General features: G+C 35.4%; 2 protein-coding genes across 5 annotated transcripts in view; one reads left to right on the forward strand and one right to left on the reverse strand.

The window, feature by feature from the left end:
- The window catches only part of LOC138710347 (protein fem-1 homolog CG6966), a 38,923-nt gene extending 35,646 nt beyond the window's left edge, over positions 1–3,277 (reverse strand). The window contains exon 1 of the mRNA XM_069841168.1: positions 3,093–3,277. Coding sequence (XP_069697269.1) covers positions 3,093–3,164 — 72 coding nt within the window. The 5' untranslated portion in view covers positions 3,165–3,277. The remainder of the gene's footprint in view (positions 1–3,092) is intronic.
- Positions 3,278–3,772: 495 nt separating this feature from the next.
- gro (TLE family member transcriptional corepressor groucho) overlaps positions 3,773–25,829 on the forward strand; it is a 676,251-nt gene continuing 654,194 nt past the window's right edge. For all 4 annotated transcript variants that reach the window (XM_069841169.1, XM_069841170.1, XM_069841171.1 and 1 more), the window contains exon 1: positions 3,773–4,160. In XM_069841169.1, coding sequence (XP_069697270.1) covers positions 4,125–4,160 — 36 coding nt within the window. In that variant the 5' untranslated portion in view covers positions 3,773–4,124. The remainder of the gene's footprint in view (positions 4,161–25,829) is intronic.

The raw sequence follows: 25,829 nt of genomic DNA on the forward strand, positions 1-25,829 counted from the left end.
TGAAAATATATATCCCTTATTAATGTTTTTTAAACCTAGGCTAATCGTATTTGTGTGAACAGAGTTTATTTTAGTGTACAGTCATAATAATAATAATAATAATAATAATGCAGTAATAAACCAATATGTGCAGTAATAAAACAAATTTTGTGCAGTACCTAATAAAAGTTAAAATATAACAACAGATAGGCTAACAAGTGAAAGCAATAGTCTTATATTCATGGAAATTTGCATTGTATAAGTTACACAGTTACAGTAAAAAGAAAAGTACAAGTAATACTGTGGCATAATTATGTAAAATTGATGTAAGAAATTAACTCGTAACAGCCAAGAGTATCTTAGAATTTTTGTGCAGATTTGTGCAGTAATAAAAACTGCTTTAAAAAAAGCTGTGTGTGTGAATAATATTATATTTGTATGTAGCTAGTGTAATTTAGCATATGCTATACTAGTTCCTTGAGGCCGGGTAGCTCAGTTGGTAGAGCAGCTGGCTACGGACTGGAAGGTCCGGGGTTCGATCTCAGGTTGTAACAGGATTTTTTCTCGTTGCCAAACTTTCAGAACGGCCCCGAGGTTCACTTAGCCTCCTGTAAAATTGAGTACCGGGTCTCTCCCGGGGGTAAAAGGCGGTCAGAGCGTGGTGCCGACCACACCATCTCATTCTAGTGCCGAGGTCATGGAAAGCATGGGGGCTCTACCTCCATGCCCCCTAAGTGCCTTCATGGAATGTTACGGGGATACCTTTACCTTTTTTATCCTACTGGTCTATAAGATTGAATAAATAAATACATATAAATTGAATACAGAAGTAAATAAATAACATAAATGAATAGATAAAAACCCAAAAGGTCGTAGAAACATAGCAACCCCAAAAAGAAGGCTAGAGACCGTAACAGGCCATTAAGGTTAATACTTGTCTGTGAATGGTAAATAAATAAAAACCAAAAAGGTAGTAGAAACATAGCAAACCCAAAAACGAATGCTAGGGACCGTAACAGGCCACTAAGCCTAATACTTGTCTGTGAGAGAATGATAAATCCTGCTTTCGCAGAATTGATTGTAAGTCACATCAACAACAGTTTCAGCAGTTCTGTTCGTAATGGTAAAAAAAAAAAAAAACAATCGATCGGGAAAGCAACAATATGAATGCACGAATGCATGTACAGAGAAAGTTTTCATTGTGCTCCATACGTCGTTAAAGTTGCAACCACGCGGGTGACTTGCGATGGGCTCAAAGTCCTATAATTAGAAGACGAGCTTGACAAGTGGGGAAAGTGCCTTCTTCAGGGTTAAGAACAACAAATAGTTCGCACAATGCACCGGTTTTTAAAGTCAGTGCTGCCCCGTTAATTAGTAGAAAAGAGCTGCTTCTTGCCTGGCTGCCCACAGTGGCATTAGCAGTTAAGACAATGGAATGGAATGTGATGGAAGCGGCGGTTTATGACCAGTGTAGTCATCCAGGAAGCTGGCGGAATTAGTCATGTAATAAGACAAAGAAGCAGGTCGACGTACGGATGATACCGCTCGGAGAAAACACTTCCCTATCCAACGTCCTTTCTACACAAAAGTGACAGCAAGCATCGGCCATTCGGCCTCCAAGCCGAAGCAATCACCACTGTGGAAATATTGAATGATACACTCTCGCCTTGAATCCAAGCGGCCTGCCTTGACCTTCCAAATGCTCCCTTTACTTCCTACCGCAAAACAACTGTCCATACATGGCACATGTTCAGCTTCCGCCAACAACCACATAGTGACAACAATGCAAATCAATCTGTGGCATTGGTCTGGAAGGTGAAATGCCAAGCAGTTTGAAGGAAAGAAACAACAATGCTTTTGTTTCACGAGTGAAATCCTGATACAGTTTTTAATAAACCATAACATACTACAATGACACATTGCATGTATTATAAATGAAATATCATTGGGATTAAATAAATTCTTATAACGTTCGCACGTGCGTAGGGTATACTTGGTACGAATTTAGTCGCAGTACACATTGGTCCAGATACGGTAGGAGGTGAGGGGGAGAACAATAATAGGACAGCTGTAGGAGGCGAGAGATTTCTGTTTATATTGGCACATGAGAAAAGCTCGATGTGGAGTGAATATTTTGTATTGGGATAATTTTAATATCGACAAAGTACTTGACAAACCAGTTGTCAAAACGAGCACGTGACAATTCAAGTGCTCTGTTATTATAATACAGATATTTACATCTAACAAATAAATTGAACAACAACGAAACAATTTTGTCATTAAGCACATTTACAAATTCTAACGAGTAATTTACGTTCTCATATAGGAAGACGACATTCAAAATAACTACTACTTAGTTCATGTAGTTCTGGAAGGAATCGATGGACTGTTGCCGAAAAAAATGGCCACAACATTTACGTAATTTATATTTATTTTCTTCTCACTAATATTTTGACTTAGTGCAGAAGATAATTTATATAGCGTTTCAACGAATCAATATTACTGAAAAGCCCATTCATTCATCTTTACAAAAGATTGTTTCTTACCGAAAATTGCTATTCCTTAAATTCTAACAAAATATTTAACACACGTTAAGTTTGCCTGTGCTATAGTCAAATGTGTACCAAGTTTTCATAATAATCTCATTAACATAAATTTGTAATTCTTACAAGACGTGAAAAACTTTCTAACGATAAACTCGAACGTATCTACAATTTAATAACTAAAGCAGCTCTAGCAATATTATTGTACAATTTAAATTATGAATTATGGACTCATCAATGATATCTATAATTAGTAGAATCTGTTAAAATAAATCATTATTCAAGCACACAATGAGCAATTATAATAAGAGTCCGCTAATCAGTCACAAGCTTAGCCTATTGTATACTCTCAGTCGTATGAGCAAATATGAACTGTATTGTAAAGTACATCACACACGCATCACAATTACTATTATAAAAACAAACTGACATACTTGATAAAAATGTTACAATGATTTATTTTGTGACTTAAATGAAAACTGAATACCCAATATTCAGGTTATCCTTTCTTCGAACGTACTAATAATAAAAGATCACACAGCTAACTTCAATTACGTAGTTTGTACTTACCTTCAGCCGTCGGAGTTTGCCATCCCTAGCAGCATTATAGATGACATTTTTGAAGTCCATTTCTTGCATCATAACCTGGGATTCAGGCCCTGAGACTATCGAAATTGCAAATTTTATCCGCCGCAGCTCTCCGTAGCAGCTGTGACGGACAAACTGAACAGAAGAACAACACTCAATATGGCTTGATATTAGTTCCAAGGACGATCGTGAGAGGTCTCTGGTATTCAATTTCTGGACACTTGAATGCCGTTTCCAGAGATAATATGAGGTCAGACACTGTACTGTTATGAAAACTGTGCAGAGAGAAACTGTTTCGTAACTTCGAAAGTTGAGTATTCGAACTGAAGAAAAAGACAGAAATATAACAAAAAAGTCTTAAAAATTAAACGATTTATTCTTCCATCATTTGTTTTTAAAAGTTTAGCAGATTTTCCAAATATTCTATCAAAGAAGATCTTTTATGAAAGTTTATAAGTAAGTACTTTGACTAATGTAGTGTCTGTTGTAATGGCCTCTCACAACCGATTTTAATGCAAGTGAACAGTCTTTCTATTATACTCTCTGGTTTGGACTCCACGCGGAGTTGATGACTGGCTGTCACTATATCCGATCTGGGCGGAGTATGTGAATGCGACGCATTTATTGGTGGAAATGTACGTGACGTTTCTGTTAGTTGTACCACGTGGGAGATCGCCATTATAAGCGGAGTATCTGGCGCTAGCGGTGGTGGAACAATGGATTGTGCGCGTTAGATGTGCGAAAACCTGACAATTTTTGTGAAATTTGAATTAGGATGCGCGAATATAGCTCAACGATACCGAGGAGATGTGTGTGTCTTTGGTTGATATTGTGAAACAGTGCTGTGACGGTTGTGGCGTAGACAACTTGTGAAGACGTTCGTGTGCTGTGACAGGAAAGGATCGGCCTGTTAAGTGTTGTGGGTGCGATCCCGCTATATTTTTGCTGAAAGTGGAAAATGTGGCGGTGATGTTCCCGTGGCATTGAGCTGCTGCTGACTTGTACACAGCAGCCATGTACCCAGCCCCTGCAAGGCACCCATCTGCCGCGGTAAGTGGTGTAGAAATAAGAATGTTGTGGTCGATTTAGGAGACAACATCTTAAGTTTCGACATACGTTCAGTTTTTTCCATCTATTAATGAGGAGGATTGTGTTTATATTCATTCGTACGTCATCAGGAATTAAAGCATGGCCCTTACTAGTGCAAGGTGATATAAATGAGTTTTCTCGACATTAACATTATAAAGATGAGGCCTTGACGTAGAATATTCTGTCTATAACATTTTGTGCGTCATTTTTTTTTCACAAGTTTATGGTAAATATCAGTCTTAGAATTGTCGATCGAGGTAGACGAAAAAAAAATTAAGTTTACACTTTCTTATATTATTCTTCGCTTTCGAAAAAATATAATATATGTAGTCTTCATATCATAACGTAGAATGTTTGAAATTTTCCGCATCAGTAGAGGTTTTGTGATGGGAAGACACTATTATGGAAAGTACGTATAAAGTAGGACAATTAAGAGATTCCATTCTCCTTGCCAAGCTCTCGACCAAATTGTCCCGTCCAGTAGACCGCAACGGAGTCGCCGCATAAACCCATACTCCACCTCACTCCACGGCGCCCCCCTTCGCCTCTAAACAATCCCTCGTGTGCCGGCCGTCTCTCTCGCTCACTCTCTCTCTCTCGCTCCGCGGTCGTGCAGCAACAAGCTCCGGGTCAGGAGCAGCCGTGATGAGCCACGATAGAACAAGGTGGCGGGCCGCGGAACAAAGACCATCCGTCGTGGAAATATAAAATGATGAATGCAGGCAGGAGGAGAGGGAGTGAAAAAGTGTAGGAAGGGAAAGAGGATGATAGCGCGGGGGCGGGAATTATAGGGAAGAGGTCGGGGGCGGGGGGAGTCTATCCGTGTGGTTCGTGATGAGAAGTTTGAAGCGATGTGATGTCCCCTCGGGTTAGGGGGTGTCCAGAGCGTGGAGGGAACAGGAGAGGTTAAAAATAACCGCGGAGACGTATGTTCCTCCTCCAGTTCTCACCTATTCGAGGCTGCTAATTGCAGCTAGGATTTACTCTTTCTTTCATACGTTTAGACTGTGAATTTATTGCCTAAACGGGGCAGTGTGTAGATATTTGTGTACAATTCGATTCCCGACGGACTCTGTGAGATAGATGGAGGACACAGCGACTGTGGAGGATGAGATGCCTGTCTTGTTCGTCAAGGATTAGGAAAAACTACCTTCGGGTTTCATAATATTTTCGTTTAACCCTTCTTAATTTGGGTCTCTTTACATGGTGCGTTTTTTACTTTTTAACCTAGGTAGTAGAATCTTAATAACTTCATAATTTCGCAATATTTTAAATCTTATTTTGCAGACATTTTGAATCATAACCACATAATGTGAAATGCCTTTTCCCCCTCCTCGAACTCCAGTTTTTTTAGTCAATTTCTCATTCTTAGTCATTTAGCAATTCAAAATAAAGGAACGGATTCATTTCTGTGAGGTTTGTGAATAAAGCAGCTGTGAAACATGGAATAATAGTATTTCTCTTTCTTCCCAATTCACATTCCATTCCTCATCGCAATGTCTATCTGTCTGTGTAGCCTAAATAATGAACAGTCTGACGCGTAACCAAGTTACACAATCGTTTCGTGTTGTTTTCTCACGTGTTATGCAATTCAATTGTTTCATGTGCCCTCTGCCTTCAGTTGTTTCGATCTAGTTTACTTCCATACTAATTAGTAGTAGCCTATGTAGTGCATATTTTATTGACTGCCGTTAACTTGTAAGATTCCCCCCTCCCCACTCTCTCGAGCTAGTTCATTTATTCGTCGATACTTTCGTATCTGTGTAATTGTCGGTTTATTGCGGACAGCGCCTTTGCGTTACATCATGCCGGGCAATGGATTATTAACTGGGTATTGACTAAAAGACGCCAACTTGAATATATCAGATTTTATCGCATTTTTATGTTTGCAGAGTACGACTGCAGATGCGCTTTTCTGTTCATATTTACATTATGACTAGATATGAGGCCGTGTTTATTAAACTATGCTTAAAAATTTAAAAGCTGATGGGGAAAGCAAATTTAATGCCAGTCGTATGAATTGTTTTATAAGTTAAGAGCAATATAATATATTCATTATAATACAAACATTTTCCGAAATTATTAATACTCTGGGTATATTGCGATATTTCGAAGTTTGGTATCTTAAAAGTTAGCGTTTTTTTTAAATAAAAATCACTTTACTGGTATAGGCTATGTACGTGAACAACCACAAATAATACCAGAAAATGCAGGCTCTAAATTTCTAAAACTTTACAAGAAAATGAACTCATAAATGGACAAAAATTACAATGTACCACTACAAAACTTAATAGAACTTAAGTAGCTGATAATAGTGTACAAAAAGTTACTAATAATTTTTAAAATCATTTTTATCAGAGTATGAAAAAAAAATTATACGGTTATATCATTTGGTAACCATAACATTGTAATAATTTCTCTTTCATGTTTAATTTTTTTATTGCAGGTAATAAACACTTATTTCTAAAAAGTGGATTACTCTCAGACATGTAGAGTTGTTTATTTTAATACAATTCATTTTGTATGTGTCCTAAATAAAATATATGAAAATTTGTATCATGTTTTGTGACCTAATTGCTATATTTAGAAAGATATTGGCATTATTGTAGTCTGCTTTTTGCATAAATGGCTGTGACATCAGTGTGCAAAATTTCAGCATTCTATCGGTAATGATTGTAAAGTTATGAAATAATATGTGTGGATAATTTTCAACTTTTGGGAAATTCAATTTGAAGTTAAAAGTGAACGTCTTAGCTGTATTGTGTTAGAACATGTTCATTTAAATAGCACAAATAAATATATATTATAAACCATATATCACTGGATTCAGAAAACCCTGTGTAATTTTTTAATTTAAAAAAGTTTTTTTTTTTTTTTTTCGGAACTATTCACGTACATATCTGCAGTGCTTGGGAAAAGTGACATAGGCCTAAGTCAGTTTTCACAAACCTTTTTTGATAATTTATTGACAACTTACACTGGTTTATGTCGATTTGATTTTTTTCTGCATGAATTATTGTAATAGGAGGAATATCTATGTATTTTTTTTTTTCAAGCGAACAGATGTTCCGTAAGTTGTCAATAAATTATCAAAAAAGGTTTGTGGAAACTGACTTGTGTCACTTTTCCCGAGCACTACAGATATACCCTTAAAGAAATTGTTATAAAAACTTACAATGCGGTTGCCGAAATCGGCTCCTAACAGTCCTCATATAAATGTTTAAAATAACTTAGTTTAAATTATAAGAACGCAAAATGAATATTTTTGCACGATCGTGGTTTCTTGATGTAGCCTATTTAGTACAACTAACTTATTGTTGTTAGGTTTTGAAAGTTGGAATTCCCACACAGAAACTTGTTGCTAGGGAAATCATTCTTCATTACATAAAACTATACTGAAATATAGTACAATACAGATATTGTACTATATTACTAGACATATCTGAACATGAAAATGAACTGCAAATTATACTGAAATAACCCATAATAGTATACTCATTGCTACTTACCATTACAGTATAGTTTTGCGAAGGCTCTGGAATAATATTTTTCTAAATTTTCAATGCTTGTTCTGCTCGTTTTTCATACTTTTCCTCGATTTTGTAAAAAACACTTCCCAACCTTATATCTTAATATACTATTATGAATTTATTACGACCCAGCAATAATAGATTTTAACCTGCTAGCACTCAACATAGATAAAATAATTTCATTCCCTTTTCTTTAAATAAAACAGGTCTCCATACAGTCGAAAACAACTATAATTTAAAAATTTATAGCAATAACTGTACAAATATCTATAATAATTGCAATTGTCCTAAACTACGCCCATCAATATTTAGGTATCTTCATCGATCAAAACTTAAAATGGAATTTTCATATTAACTACTTATGTCTTAAATTATGTAAACCTCTATACAAATTTGTTCAACTGCGTCGCTTTATGCCAGTAAAACTATTGAGAACAACATTTTTAGCCCTAGTTCAGTCTATAATACAGTATGCAATTATAGGATGGGGTGGATATTACTACATAAAATAATTATTAAAATATGTTTAAGAAGAAAACTTGATCATCCAACTCATCTCATATATAAAGAATTTAATGTTTTAAATATCAAGCAAATTTATATGTATACTATTTTGAATCACTACCATAAATATCAAGCTAAATTCATATCATCCGATCACGGCCACAGCACAAGAAGATACAATATTTCGCTACCCCTCATTGAACCAAAATGTAAGACTGAAGCAGGTCTAAGGCACAGTTCTAATTACGGTCCAAGATTATATAATGATTTTATAAAGAAGAATCCTATTGTATTCATTGTATGCTTTGTACTGCACTATTTTATTACTATTATTATTATTATTATTATTATTATTATTATTACTATTCTTATTTTTATCATTATTATTATTATCAATAATTGTCTTATTTTTTATACTTTGTACGTCTCATTTATTTTGACCTGCTGTTCACATTTTATTATGCTTTTTTCTTTCTTTCTGTATATTATATAGTATGTCTGATTTATACTTACTTTTGTTTACATTTTATTGTTATTATCTTATTCAGTTTTATGCGTAAAATTGAAGTGTACTTTGTAAATTTGTAGTGTTTTTGTAACGTTTTTACTCCTGGTTGAGTCTTAGAGAAGGCCGTATGGCCTTAACTCTGCCAGGTTAAATAAATTATTACTTACTTACAAATGGCTTTTAAGGAACCCGAAGGTTCATTGCCGCCCTCACATAAGCCCGCCAGCGGTCCCTATCCTGTGCAAGATTAATCCAGTCTCTATCATCATACCCCACCTCCCTCAAATCCATTTTAATATTATCCTCCCATCTACGTCTCGGCCTCCCTAAAGGTCTTTTTCCCTCCGGTCTCCCAACTAACACTCTATATGCATTTCTGGATTCGCCCATACGTGCTACATGCCCTGCCCATCTCAAACGTCTGGATTTCAAGTTCCTAATTATGTCAGGTGAAGAATACAATGCGTGCAGTTCTGTGTTGTGTAACTTTCTCCATTCTCCTGTAACTTCATCCCGCTTAGCCCCAAATATTTTCCTAAGCACCTTATTCTCAAACACCCTTAACCTATGTTCCTCTCTCAGAGTGAGAGTCCAAGTTTCACAGCCATATAGAACAACCGGTAATATAACTGTTTTATAAATTCTAACTTTCAGATTTTTGGACAGCAGACTGGATGATAAGAGCTTCTCAACCGAATAATAACAGGCATTTCCCATATTTATTCTGCGTTTAATTTCCTCCCGAGTGTCATTTACATTTGTTACTGTTGCTCCAAGATATTTGAATTTTTCCACCTCTTCGAAGGATAAATCTACAATATTTATATTTCCATTTCGTACAATATTCCCGTCACGAGACATAATCATATACTTTGTCTTTTCGGGATTTACTTCCAAACCGATCGCTTTACTTGCTTCAAGTAAAATTTCCGTGTTTTCCCTAACCGTTTGTGTATTTTCTCCTAACATATTCACGTCATCTGCATAGACAAGAAGCTGATGTAGCCCGTTCAATTCCAAACCCTGCCTGTTATCCTGAACTTTCCTAATGGCATATTCTAAAGCGAAGTTAAAAAGTAAAGGTGATAGTGCATCTCCCTGCTTTAGCCCGCAGTGAATTGGAAAAGGATCAGATAGAAACTGACCTATACGGACTCTGCTGTATGTTTCACTGAGACACATTTTAATTAATCGAACTAGTTTCTTGGGAATACCAAATTCAATAAGAATATCATATAATACTTCCCTCTTAACCGAGTCATATGCCTTTTTGAAATCTATGAATAACTGATGTACTGTACCCTTATACTCCCATTTTTTCTCCATTATCTGCCGAATACAAAAAATCTGATCAATAGTCGATCTATTACGCCGAAAACCGCACTGATGATCCCCAATAATTTCATCTACGTACGGAGTTAATCTTCTCGAAAGAATATTGGACAAAATTTTGTACGACGTCAACAAAAGTGATATTCCTCGAAAGTTACCACAGTTGGTTTTGTCCCCCTTTTTAAAAATAGGCACAATTATGGACTCCTTCCATTGTTCTGGTACAATTTCCTTTTCCCAAATAGCAAGTACAAGTTTATAAATTTCGCTATATAATGCACTTCCACCCTCTTGTATTAATTCTGCTGGAATTTGATCGATACCTGGAGACTTGTACTTTTTCAGATTTTCTATCGCAATTTCGACTTCTGAAATCGTGGGTTCGGGTATAAATGGCTCAGCAGTTTGTATTTCAATATCGTCCCGATCATTTCTATTTGGCCTATGTACATTTAGTAGTTGCGCAAAATAGTTTTTCCATCTGTTTAGGATTGATGAAGAGTCTGCAAGCAAGTCACCATTCTCATCCTTGATCACGTTTACCCTTGACTGATATCCGTTCTTAAATTCCTTTATACCCTTATATAAATCTCGAATGTTTTTATTCTTACTATTTGTTTCTACCTCATTCAGTTTTTCCTTCAAGTAACCTCTCTTTTTATTCCTAAGTGTACGACTTGCTTCCCGTCTTTCATTGAAATAATTATCTCTATTCTCCTCAACTGGATCCTGTAAGAATTTCAATTTTGCCTGTTTCCTTCTTTCTACTACCATGCAACAATCTTCATCAAACCACGGTTTCTTTTTCTTAGTTTCATAATAACCTATGCTCTGCTCAGCTGCAATTTTGATACTATCTCTGATATTTTCCCACACGCTATTAACATCTAATTCTTTCTCAACTTCGTCGGAACTTTCTAAAGTGGCAAACCTATTCGAAATTTCGACCTGATAATTTTGCTTAGCTTCCTCGTCCTTTAATTTCAAAATATTGAATTTAGTAATATTAACTTGTTGCTCTACTCGCTTGGCTACTGATAATCTTTCTCTTAATTCTCCAATCACCAAATAATGGTCAGAATTACAGTCTGCACCCCTGAAAGTTCGAATATCTAAATAAATTATTATTATTATTATTCTAAACTAAAATTATATTAAACAATACATTATTAAAAAAACAAGTGCTTGAACTGTTTTTAAAATTATAACCAGGTAAATTATTATTCTTTATTTTTTTTTTCTGTCACTTTAACAATGTTGTATTCTGTAGGCTGTGGTACCGTTGGTTTGTTTGTTTGTTTTTGTTTTTATTCTTATTCTTTTTAAACCTTATGTGTAATTACATTTAACAGTTTAATCAGAGTTGTGATTATTATTATTATTATTATTGTTATTATTATTAGCCTATCATTTCATTTATTTTTTTTTTCTTTTATCCAGTTTTCATTCTTGGCCACACCCGACCTCAAGCATCTTGCTTTTTCGGGTGTCACCGGGTTACATTGTATTTATACAATAAATTGTAATATGTAGGCTATTTTACTATGAGATTGGTAATCAATTTCGAATTTTGAAGAATGTTCACATACGAGTATTAAAATAATATTGTAAAATATTTGTTATTGTATTTAATTTTTGCTTGCAATAAAATCTTTGTAATTTTTGTAAAAGAAAAGTTCGAGGACAAATAACGGTTCGCGAACCATAGTTTCAGAAACTTTGGATCTGTCATTAGGCCTAATGTTACCGTATAGGCCTATAGTCTAGCTACTGAAACGGTTCGCGAACCATAGTTTCAGAAACTTTGGATCTGTCATTAGGCCTAATGTTACCGTATAGGCCTATAGTCTAGCTACTGAAATATTTTCATTTACCGGTATTCACAGTACACTTAGCTGATGCTTTAGTGACATTAAATGATACGGGAATAACACAATAATATGGCACGAAAGGGTTGTAGAACGTTGAATATATTGCGAGCAGTTTCTAAAACAGTATTGCCCAATGGTGGGAAAATCCCGCAAAATGGGAATTTTATTGCAATATGTGGTCGAGTTCGGTATTTTTTTTAGACCTTATTCTTTATTTCTTGTAATTTTGCCATTTGTGATAAATCTAGTATGAATGACCACTTCTAGATTTTTTTTTTAATTATAGGCTATGTAGGTAGGCTACTTACTTTTTTTATATTACCTACAGTTCCCCTTTGTTTATATAGAGCTATTCTGCAATTCAATATTAGATCATCTTTCGGCATTTTCGCCTATTCAACAATGAATATCGATGGCTAAGAAGTGATACCTCTGTCTACAAAAATGGTCATTTGAGACGTTCAGAAGTCAACATGATTAACTCCTTTTCTAAAGATTTTGAGGTATTAAAGGTTAAAGTTGAATACACACAATTATTCTGTGTTATAGTCAAGAATAATATTGCATTCTGTGGGCTTTATTCTGAACTATGGAGTTCATCACCTTGGCCACTGAAAATATGGTCAATTTAATACATTGCCAACTTAGAAACTCTGAAATAACCAAAAGTGGAGTTAATAATGTTGACTTCTGAACGCCTCATTTATAGTCCCGTCTCTCTAATTTCCGGCAGCCAATCACGTTGCAGGTCGGCTACATTTAAACGTGTGCGTCTTGTGATTAGCTGATGAAGATGTAAAGCATTTCCTAAGGCTGAATAAATACTTAATATATAATCGCCCGCCATTTTGGCTTTTTCGTTGGCGTTCGCAGAAAGCACACGAGGACGTTATTTGCCGCTCAATTAATTGTTGAATTATAGTGCGTTTGATTTATTATCACAGGAGCTACGACATGATAATGTTTAACGGTGTGGCAAATAGATCCTTCGTCTGGTAGCTCGGCAACGAAAGAACAAAAATAGCGAACGATACTACCGACCTAGACTTTATAGGGCCTTGACTTCCTAAGACGTAAGCAAAGAGGAGGAGTCACGCCGGGAATAACAGCGTCGCGACTATAGCTTAATTAAACTTCATTATTATAATGTTCACAAAATTGTATAACTTCTTAGCTATCGATATAGGCCTGTCATATTCACATTTACGTGAAAGTACGTCTTATTTATGTCTTCAAAAGGGTTACGTGGTCCACTACATGTCTGATCGTGAAACAAATCCTAATTGGGACAAGTTACCTGATTGAGGCTTTTCCGGGGGTTTCCCCTCACCCCATTAATTGCAAATGCTAGGTAACTTTCGGCGCTGGACCCCTAGACTTATTATACTGACATTATCATCTTCCTTTCACTCAGACGCTAGGTAACAATTGCAGTTGATAAAGTGCCGTAAAATAAACCAATTAAAGGTCATCCTACTCTTAAATTTCCATTACAACCCAATCTAAGCACTTGTCTTTTTATCTCAATTTAGAATTTGAAAATATTCAAAGTATATAAATGAAGGATAAAATTTTCTGAATTGAACATTCGGTACGTGCACTGTGGGAAACAGAAATCGATTAATACTTAAGATATTAATGATTACTATATATTATCTCCCATTTTGTTTCCAATTTAATGTAACAAAAGCAATTAGCCTAAATGGGTGTGTGTGTGTCTTGTACGGTATTGTTTTTCATTTTTACCGTTAAGTTACATAGTATTATTATCATGATTTTATAGATTTTTAAGTGTGGTAGGAGGGCGGGAATTTTTTTACTAGAACGTGACTTTTCACACAGTTTGGTAGGAATGTGCGTTCAAGAAATCTGATAAGTTAACACTGTTCTAAAACTGCAAGAAGTTCAGTTCGACATACTGTTGTATTGTTGCTCATCAGGTGACTGTCATGTAGTATGCTTGTTGTACAGCCAGTTTGAACAATCGCCACCAGTGCAGTGTCTTACTATAGACAAGTTTTAGATTTGGATGGGTAAAAGTGGTAACAGTGACAGAGGGTTTATAGGATCCCTGGTGAAACGTTTATGCTATCGATTGGATGTTACTGTAATATCTAGATTTTTAAGGAATTCATTTTTATAAATAAAGATTGTGCATATGGTTGAGACTGAAATCAGTTTACTGCAATATTAGGCCTGGGTCTATGTGTTTTATTAATAATTACACAGACCTGCAAAATTAAGGGTCATAAAAGTTTTTCTAAAAATTTATGCTACATTTATAGTTTTTTGGAGTGCTGAATTCAAATCTGTGCTCAGATTTTCTCTATCACGTACCATCTGGTTGAGTGTTAGAGAAGGCCGTATGGCCTTAACTCTGCCAGGTTAAATAAATCATTATTATTATTATTATTATTATTATTTTTCTGCAACATGCATTGACACTTTTAGGCCCAATTGTATAAAACTCCCTGACTAAAGATCAACTTTGATCGAAGATCGGAAGTGAACCGAGTTCAGACACTTCTTCTATTGTATACAACTTTTCCGCGATCAAATTACCTTGGTAAGGTTGCCAATCTAGCGACTTTAACTCGTTTTCAACGACAGTTTCTTTTAACTTTTATATTGCTTAAATAGGGATTTAGCGACTTTTTAGCACCCCATAGTGACAAAATTTAGTAATAATAATAATAATAATAATAATAATAATGATTTATTTGCCTTCTCTTCCACTCAACCAGCAAAAAGTATATATATATATATATATATATATATATATATGCATGAACTTAACAAAGAATTCAACAATTTGATTTAGATGAGAGTTACATGTATACAAGAGTTATTTACGAATTAAACAACAAAATACTATGAACTATTAATTAAACACTGAAATAAATTGTGTAGCAGAATTAAGCTAAAATACATAGAATGTTAATATATTTCAAATAATATTAGATAATAGAAAGAGATTATTATGAGACAATTTTGAAAATACAGCACTATCAGGATGATGTCTAAAGAAAGAAGTAACAATGTAGTCAGTGATAGTTTAAATCAGTATGATTGGAGTGAAATGCTAATAAGGTTATCTTTTAAACTTTTAATCTTTCTTTGTTGATAATGAGAAATATAGCGACTTTCCAACTACTTTTTGGCGACTTTCCGTACACTCTGTTGAAGACACTGGTTTGTTTTGTGCATTGTAAATAATGGCGAACAATAAGAAGAAGGTTGATTGTTCTTCAAATTGTTATCATGTTATGATGTTTGATACTGCTAAACGTAATAAAGCTTTATAAAACGACAATTTTCGTTTAGTAATACAGTTAATTGAAAATTTATGAATGTATCTATCATATCCATTAATAATTAATGGTTATAAATTATAGGTTATGTTATTTGATACTGCGGAACACGATAGAACCTTATAAAATATAAGAATGTTTGTGTATTAAGGCAAGAAATTGAAAAAAAAAATATATATATAAATTTACCTACCATATCTATTAATATTAATAATAATAATGGATATTTTATTTGCACAATCTGTCACTCGTATAGGTATTTCAAACAGAAAATAAATAACTGAACTTGGATCATCTAACTTAATTGGAGAAATTTCTTCAGTCGAAGTTGACTTTAGTTTGAGACAAATTAATCTCAGATTAGACTTTATACAACACAAAATTTCAAGTTCAGCTAGAACGAGGATCAATTTAACCTCTGATCCAAGATTAAATGGTTTATACAATGGGCCCTTAGTAGGCTAATGTGAATGTAGCGTTATTGAATTTAGTATGCAAAACTGATGAATTGAAACATGTTCTGTGGCAAATATTAAAAGTATATTTTAAAACTATTCGATTGTCATAATTAGACTTCGTTGAATTGCCACACGCAGCATGCAATCAGGTTGCCGATGTACGGTAGTAGCCTATAGAGGAGGTGAGCTACCTGCCGGTCTCGTAGCAGCAGTTCATGTTAAGAGTTGTGACCGGTCCAAATAGACGAAGCAGCTAAAGCTAATGTATACCTATGTAAGCACTTGTTTTTGCATTACTGTGGTTAGAATAGTCAAAGCTTAACATTTGTTCAGTGCAGACAAGAATTCAATCAAACATGCCGCGATATAATACTTCAGAATTGCGTGTGTTTATAGAGGAGTTTGGTACTAAGTATTTTAGTATTAAAGAACAGACCATTTTTTGTAAAATATGAAAACAATCTTTAAGAGTGGGTAGACGGCGTGATATAAAACACAACGTCAGTTTGAAACGATTGGAGGTATCTCCGTATTCGGACACAACTTTGTGCGACCAATCGGAATTTATAAGTGATTTATGTAATATGATGGCGAGTGCAAATATCCCTTTAATCAAGGTAGACAACCATAATTTCAAAACATTTATTGAAAAATACACCAACAGAAAACTTCCTTGCGAATCTACAATGCGTCAACACTATATGCCGCTCTGTTATGACCGGATGTTAAAATGCATACGAAACCATGTAGGAGATGACAAAATTTGGTTTTCTGTTGGTGAATCTACAGATGTTAAAGGCAGATACATGGCAAATGTAATGGTTGGGATATTGTCACGTGATGAATCTGGTGAAACATTTCTAGTGACATGTGATATTCTGTTTATTGATTCTAATTTTAAAATCATGTCCAAAAGCATCATCCTGTTAGAATCATCTAAACTACAACTCTCAAAAGCCCTTAATATAGTGGATAAAGTATCCAAAATAACAATTCATTAATTGCAGAAAAAGTGAAATGTAAGTTGAAAACGTTATTGCTAAAAATTCTGCCTATTCACAACTTTGTATTATAAATGATGTACTATCAGGTCACGACAAGACGTTTGAAGTTGGTGTACTAAAAAGCAGTGACTTCCCGTTCTTCAAATATGCACCTATTACATCGTGTGATGTTGAACGTACATTTTCCCAATATAAAAACTGTTTAAGTGACCGTCGGAGGAGGTTCAGTTTGCAGTCGCTCAAAATGTATGTAACTCTTCACTGCAATGCACATATTCAAGGATGATGAGAGTATCTTACATTTAAGAGTTAATATATCTCACTATAAAATAATTGTGTATTTACATATTTAGACATTTCCTACTTCAATGATCATTCATTATACAGGGACATCATTTTATTTTTACTTCAATTTTTACTGTACTTGAGTTTTTGAATGTACTTCACTCCCACCCCTTCTACTAATGAAGTTCAACCGTCCTCCACACAGATCCAAGACCGCATATGCAGTCATAGTAGCCTTACGGTCATAGTAAACAGTACGTTCCAAAAATATGTTCGCGTTTTCCAGTGACGAAAGAGCGTTCAATATTGCATCATTTTCCATTTGCCTACGTCGCATCCCGGTTTCGCCCACCTGCTTCTATTCGCCTCTCTGTAAATGCTAGTGGCTGGGCTATCTTAGCTCTTTTCTGGGAACATTAATTTCTGTTAGGAATTGGACGTCTACGTAATATTATACCCATACAATTGTTTAAAATAACTTAAATAAAAGGGCCTCGTTAAGTAATTAACTGTCACGTAATTTCCTCCCTTTCTACGACGCTGCGACGTAACCACTTGGACGGACAGTAGATAGCATGTCTGAGTAATTTTATCTTTTTAGATCGGGCAGAAGTGAAGATTGAATTTACAGTACGTAAGGCCTCTTTTATAGAGTAGGTACAGAATTATTTCAACATGAGTTACTGATACGAAGTATGAACCTGGTAATTGGAATTAGGTACAATGGTCTATAGTGCGATAATATGCACATTAGAACTGAAACCTGTATCGAAATGAACGGCCACCATTTTCAAAAATGTGTTTAAATATCCATATTATGATTATTTTTCAATTTAACTTCATTCTCTATATTGTACGCTAATGTGCTGTAGACAGTATAATATACACTGCATAATGAATACGTCCGAAGGGATGGCTCAGTTCGTGAGTAAAAACCTTATTGTTAATACAGTACTGTATTTTGGTTAAGCAAAAACCTAATGAAAATTATCAAAATTAAAATCGCGATATTTCCTAGTTTACGTAAATAGATGAACTACTTTTCTTCCCTCCTATACCTAGTAAAGTGATTTGTTTGTATATTACGCCAGTATCATCGAACCCCAGTCGTGGGAGGAGGTAGCAAACGGTGTTTCCGTTTCTTAATCGTTGATCCAAAGATATAGTCAGGTTAATATTAGAAATGTTAGTAAAAATAAAATGATGTCCCTGTATTTCTTGAATGCAGGATACAGGTTTTATTGTAACCGCAGTATACTGCTCAGTGTTTACATCAGAGGCATACTCGATCCTTTGCACGCCCCCTTCTCATACAGTCTATACCGCGTGCGCAGTAAACCTTGCGATGCTCGTGGCGATTCCACGAAGTCTAGTCATAATTAACAACTCACGTTTAGTCAAATGCTTTACACATATCGCCTTTTTCTCTTCATGGTGAAGTTGCATTTGTTGCTTTTCCTCTTTGTGTGAGGTCGAAGAGATATTGTTTGTAGCCAGTGTTTTTGTTCCCAATGACTGCTTCTTGCTCTGCTGTCCCATTCACAGAAGAAATATGGAAACTTAGTATACCCAGCCTGCTGACCAAGAAGCATGGACAACTCTCTCAGATCTCCACATATGATCTAGTTATGATCTTTATATTTTATCTCTGTAAAAACCAGTTAAAATTTCTCATAATTTTCTTTAAGGTGTACCGAATGACCAACAGGTAACGAAGTGTACTTGCTGTCATTATGCAAAGCACTGATCACTGCCTTCAGATTTCTTTTGGAGAAAGCAATTCATTCTTCCTACACACGGTTATGTGCAATATTGCCAACCAGAGGTCTGCATCGGACGTTTTCGCTCGAGCGCCAAGTAGTTCATAGCATAATCCGCACATGCATGATGGGTAAAATTGTCACGAGCGATAAATCCTCGAACGGTATAAGCCGAGCGTTAGACATTCGTTCTTGTTACAGTGATGAACTGTGTAGTAACATCATAGATGTTTATCATTTCAAAACTTTGCAGTGTTTAACTAACCTCTCCATAGTACAACTACAAAACTTGCTTTAAAATGTAATATAAATGTTGTAGGTAAATGTTCCCCCCCCCCCACACACACACAGGAGTGATTTTGTTTTTGCCACATCTGATAGATGTTATTGGATGTAAATGTAATTATTATAAGCGGAGAACACAATCACGACAATGCAAGAACTATATCAAGTTTTCTAATAATAATAATAATAATAATAACAGTAATAATAATAATAATAATAATAATAATAATAATAATAATAATAATAATCTCTAATAATAATAGTGTATCAATCTTTGCGTCTGTAACAGTTGTGCAGCATGATTATTCGTTTTATTATATTTTCTGTGACGTTATCTCTGTACTAATATTGATATTAATCTATTGCTGTATCAATAATATTTTGTAAAACGTTTCTACATTGTCGTATATAGGCGGAAGGCTATGTATGGACCTATCACATTATATATATATATATGGTAAATCAAATATTGAATAATTATTAATTAGCTATAATAACTGTATATCGAAGTTTTTCATACTATTTTATTTATAACTTCATGTTCCTGTTTTGGTACGTTGCATTGACTGTTTCATTAAACGTTTATCATAAACGCAGAAAATGAAGCCTTATTTTTACCGTGTGGGCAAAACATATGTGTATCTTATCTGTCGCCTTCCATACAAGATAAGACATGTCGGTGAGATGACCTTGTACTGTGCTTCTATTTATTACGAGCGTATCACGACCGATCGTATCTCACTCGAGGGTGCGACACTCGACCGATTTCAAGCGAGCGATTTAACTCCACTGCAGCACTCTGTTGCCAACATATTCTAACAGCATAATCAACCAGATTCCTCCGAACTTGCCCCCTGCATGACCTGATCGTCGCCACACTGATTTATTGATGCTTTACTGTATGTCATCCTCTCCACAAGTCTCATATTATTGTGATGTTAAATATTTAAGTAAAATTGAAGTACCACTATGCAAGAAATGGCCAGTTAAAGAAAAAATTCATAGTCTTTTGTTATTTGTTTTATAATTGCAATGCAGTTTGGGGGTACGAAGGTCAAAATATGTTATTTTGGGGGTACGCTAGCAAAGAAGATTGAACACCACTGTCCTAGAACTTGCTGAAGTAGCCTACAGTGCAATATTGTTTACATTCACCGATTTGAAAAGCATGAATTAAATTGGAAAAATGGAAGAGCTTATTGAACTATAAAAATAATACGCCTAATTCGAGAAAAAAAGTTGTTTAAATACTATGAAGAAATGTCCAATAAAGTGTGGCATAATGGCCTCTTATTCAAACTAAAAAACCATCTTCCTGACACATACTACTGTTTAATCCAATCATTTCTTAGAAGACGAACTTATTCAGTAATTTGTGAAGGTGTACAGTATCAGATTAGATATATATCTACCTCAGGGGAGCATTCTAGCCCCTTTTCTCTATTTAATTTACACTCATGGTATACCAACACCTAAATCCTAACTGTAGCTCAGTTCGCTGATGACATTGCTGTCCTTAGCAAAGGAGATACTGGTGAACAAGTGACAACCAATCTACAAAACTTTCTACAAGAAATTGAAAAATGGAACAAAAAATGGAGAACAGCCATGAACACAAATAAGTCATCAATAGTAACATTCACATACCTCAAAAAAGAAAAAGCGCTACTATTATACCTCAACTGTTCACCAGTACCACAGCATGAAGAAGTACGATATCTTGGACTCATCCTAGACAGTCGCTTGACCTGGAATAAACATCTCACTTACACCCTCCAGAGATTAAGATACAGACTTCATCTATTGAAAGCAATACTTTCCAGCTCTTGTCTTTCCCTTTCCAACAAAAGGTTAATATATGTAATGCTTCTCAAATCTATTTGGCTCTATGGATGTTCATTATGGAGATTGGCTTCTATAAGTCAAATCAAGTGTATTCAAACATTCCAAAATCGGGCACTAAGAATAATCATTGGAGCACCATGGTACATGAGAATTGAAACACTTCATTCAGATCTAGATTTAGCCAAAATAGAGACTGTACATCATTCTTCGTACACACGGTTATATGCAACATTGTCAACACATTCTAACAGCTTAATCAACCAGATTCCTCGGAACCTGCCCTCTGCACAGCCTGGTCGTCGCCTCAAGAGGAAAAGACACACTGATTTGTTGATGCTTTGAGGAACGTTAATGGACGTCACCCTCTCCGCAAGTCTCATGTTGTTGAAATGTTAAATATTTAAGCACAATTGATAGTACCAATGTACAAAAATTTTCAAATAAATAAAAAAAAAAGTCATGTTCGTGAGAAGTATTGGTTAAGGTACGTCTAACTTCAGGTTTATTTTGAGCTCTCATGCTATGTAAGAATCACGTAATGTGAAATTGAAATACATTTATGAAATAATTCATAATTGTGCTTCATTGTCAAGTATTTAAAACATAGCACTTAAGTTAAATGAATAAAATAAATTATTGCCAAGGGTATTTGTACTAGGAAATCTAAATCACCAACTCCTCGTGCAGATTGTAGGTTTAAACCTATTTCTGTAAGCGTGTAGCTTAGCTTTCCTAGACAGTAAGGTAAATATTGCTCCTTATTTATTTCTACATTGAAATAATGTAACTTATTACTAATTATTATCAATTAAAGAAAACTTATAAGAAAAAATCAACTAACGCATTTAGAAACTAAACCTAACTTTTCGCTGTCTACTAGTTTTTAAACACTGTAGATATGTCGTCAGATGATGTAAAGCAGCCGTGGCGAAAATGTGACTCGCGAGCACATTGTGTCTCGCAATGATAGCTATGCATTTCTCTTGCTTCCTACTTCCTCCAACCCCCATCCTTTCACTGGAGTCAAACTCCGTTCCATTTGTATTTGTCTCTGACCTGCGAGTCGCGTACCATGCACCTCTACATGTATCAATTTGAGATAAGGAACCCTGGTCCGAAAATAACTGAGTCGAAAGTTATAAGCAAAAATAGTTGTGTGGAAATGGAATTGTAATTTCGCACCACGTGCCCTCCTTCCCTTAACATTGGGAACAGTCGTGGAAAGATGATATGGACCGGATGTCTCCTACGAGGGTACTTGCCCGAAACAATCTGTGAGCTTGTCTACTGTTCCCATTGGCTCACCCGTATTCGAAAATCATGTCTGCATATTCCGCTCTCGTGTACTCCTCCATTTCACTAGGACTGATCGACTGGACACTGCAACTTGTACACATACACTGCTGTCTACAGACGTGCATATCAGGACCGATCATGTCCGTTACACACATTAGGCTATCTGCATTGCTTTAGTGTAGTTTCCTGTCCCCACTCCTCAGATAGCGAACCGAATGGAATACTGTAAGTAGACAACGTAAACAACGTCAGATGAATACAGTATGTGTAAGATTTACAGGTAAATACACATAAATAAGGTGTACAGAGGAATAAAATTATTTTATTTCCACACAACTATTTTTGCTTGTAACTTTCGACTCAGTCATTTCCGGACCAGGGTTCCTTATCTCAAATTGATACATGTGCCCTTCCCCATCATCCCTGAAAGTTGTAACACTAGACCGGAAGCATCCTGTATACTCATGGTTTTTAAGAAACTCGGAGGTTCATTGCCGCCCTAACATAAGCCCGCCACCGATCCCTATCCTGAACAAGATTAATCCAGTCTCTACAATCATATCCCACCTCCCTCAAACCCATTTTAATATTATCCTCACATCTACGTCTCGGCCTCCCCAAAGGTCTTTTTCCCTCCGGTCTCCCAACACTATTTGCATTTCTGGATCCGCCCATACGTGCTACATCCCTGCCCATCTCAAACGTCTGGATTTAATGTTCCTAATTGTGTCAGGTGAAGAATACAGTGCGTGCAGTTCTGCGTTGTGTAACTTTCTTCATTCTTTTGTAACTTCATCCCTCTTAGCCCGAAATATTTTCCTAAACACCTTATTATCGAACAGTCTTAACCTCTGTTCCTCTCTCAAACTGAGAATTCAAATTTCACAACCATACAGAACAACTGGTAATATAACCGTTTTATAAATTCTAATTTTCAGCTTTTTGAGAGCATATATAATAAATAATAATAATAATAATAATAATAATAATAAGAATACTTGTAGGGTACACGTTTTATGTTGAAATGTATGTAGAATACAACCATTTCCAAATCACATGAGTGACGCTTTATTGGTGTCATTTATGAGGTTCAAATCTATCTTCAGACAGTAGCCTGCTGTAAGATCTCTCCTTTAGTTGTTTATGTACTGTAGTTTATTTCAACAGCATGTTAAGTCATTTTTCCTACAATTCCTTCCCAGACATATGTTGGCTAAAGGCCCATTCACAATGAAAATTAAACATAACCGTAACATAAACACAGAAGTTTGCGCCCAGGCTACCAAATGGGATCATTCACAATGTTTCACATAAGTATTGACATAAACATTACCGTAAGACGTTAACATGAAAGTTTGCAATCTCCAAACTTTCATGCTTATGCTTACGTGATTTGCAAACAGAACACAATCGTGGAGCGCTGAAGTATACGACAGAATATGAGGAAATGGCGTCGTTGTTATGTTTCTATGGTTACCAGGTATGTTTGCTGTTATGTTTATGTTCCCATCGTGAATGATGGTATGACTTCTTGATTTTACTGTAACGTTAAGTTAACGCTTACGTTATGTTTAATTTTCATTGTGAATGAGCCTTAATGGTATCAATTCTAGATCGCAGTACATTTTGTCAAATGCTGTTTCGAAATTGTTATTTGGAACAAGGTAGGCTTATTTCATGTGAACCGAAACTGATGAAAGTGTTCCAGAAAAATAACTTTCCCCTTCTCAGTTCATTGTTTCGTCATTGTGAATACTTTCAGAAATCTTTTTGATGGGTGCAAAGGGGTTGGAGTCGTGGAATAAATTTTAAGACTCGCTTTTGAAGAAATGTGAATTAAGGTAAAACAGGAACTTGTGGGGACCACAGAAACACGAAATGGCCTGGTCTGTGTCCGGAGGCTGATTAATTTAATGGCAGAGGGCGAAGCGCAACCGGAATTCTGTAGCACAACTTGTGGGCACCTGGTCAGCATAGCTGTGCTCTGTTGACATCCTTAGGAATTTATAAATTCCAGGGTCCCGCATTGCATCCAATACCACAGAAGTAGAACTCTCATTTGCATCTACGACTCTCGGGTTTGTATGCTTATATGGCGTAACGGTAAGTTATTTAAAAATGCTGTTAAAACTTTATTTACGCAATAAATTAGTTTTTAAAAATTTAAACCAGCATTGAATTTTTACAATACGTATTGTTAGGCACACTATTAATCGAACATCGATTTTCTGCGCTGGAAACGTGGATTCAGTTCCCGTCGACTGCAAATGAGATTTGTGTTGAATAGAGACAGTGTGTGAATAAGTTTCTCGGGGTACTCCCATTTGACCTTCTGGCTTTGAGACACTTTTCTGTTTTAGTCATCATTCTAACCTAGATCCATCTCCCATGGTGCATCATGGGCAGCATCTCTTGACTGCGTGATTGTATAGTTTGGACACATTGCTCCTGAAAGAGGACGCTTGAGGCTAATTTATGAGAAACTTTCCGCTGTTGGAATAAAAGAGGCATACTTTCTCATATCTTCTCGCTGGAAAGCGTTTCTTAATTTCTTAGGGTTGCCGATTGCCCAGATTTGACGGTACACGTCCCGTTTTTTGTATTACCTTTTTAAATAATACTGGGAAACAAAATCTACCACGTTCAGTCCTTGACTTTTAATGGCTACCGTTGTTAGTGCGTTAGTCAGTTTAAGGATAAAGATTATATATATATATATGTATGTATACACACACACACACATATATAGGGTGATTCAGGACCTCCGCAACAAACTCTGGGTAATCGATAGATCTCGCAATATGGATCATTTTTCTTAAAACAACCCATGTTCTCCGATGCCTCACTTAGGAGCTAAGCGACATCGAAAAAAAAGACAGGTTTTAGTGACATTAACAATTATGAAGTGAATTATTTTTCAAGTATGTTTGCTGACAAGCTACAGGTATTCAAAGTGTCTACCCTGAACCTGATTACATTTATTACACCGTCATAGCAGTGGTTATCGGCTTGTGTCGAATTTCATCAAAAGCAGCTAATGCTTGCATAGTCGGTTTCTCTCTGGTGTCAATTTGAGTGATATATTACTTCACATGTCCAAAAAAAATGAAGGGCGTGAAGTCGGGTGATCACGCTGGCCACGCAACAGGTCCGGCAGTTTGCCAAACTTCAGCTCCATTATGTTAGGATACTTTGGACTATGGTTTTATATATTTGTAATTTTCTATTTTTTTGTAATATTTTTGCTCCTCCAAATAGAAATTAGAGCATTTATTGCTTGTTTTGTTTTTGTAATTCTGTTTTTAATTTCCACTGTGTTATCTCCTGTATGGTTTATCTTTGTGCCTAAATAAGTGGATTCAACAGATGGTTTTAATTCTTCTCCACTACCAAACTTTAAATTTTACTTTTCTCCATTTTTGTTATTAAAAAGAAAAATTGCCCCATTTACAATTACATCGTAAGATCTAAATTATTAATTATTATTTATTAAAATAACCGGAGTCACGTAATTTTTAATATATAATATTTTTCATAATTAATGCATTAATTAATTTTTAAATATACAAAGTTTAATTTTGTATTGCTGTTAAATTATATGCGTGTCAAAGACGTACAATTTTTTTTTCAAACCGGTAATT

The sequence above is a fragment of the Periplaneta americana genome, chromosome 12 (assembly GCF_040183065.1).
Source record: "Periplaneta americana isolate PAMFEO1 chromosome 12, P.americana_PAMFEO1_priV1, whole genome shotgun sequence".
NCBI classification, from domain to species: Eukaryota; Metazoa; Arthropoda; class Insecta; order Blattodea; family Blattidae; genus Periplaneta; species Periplaneta americana.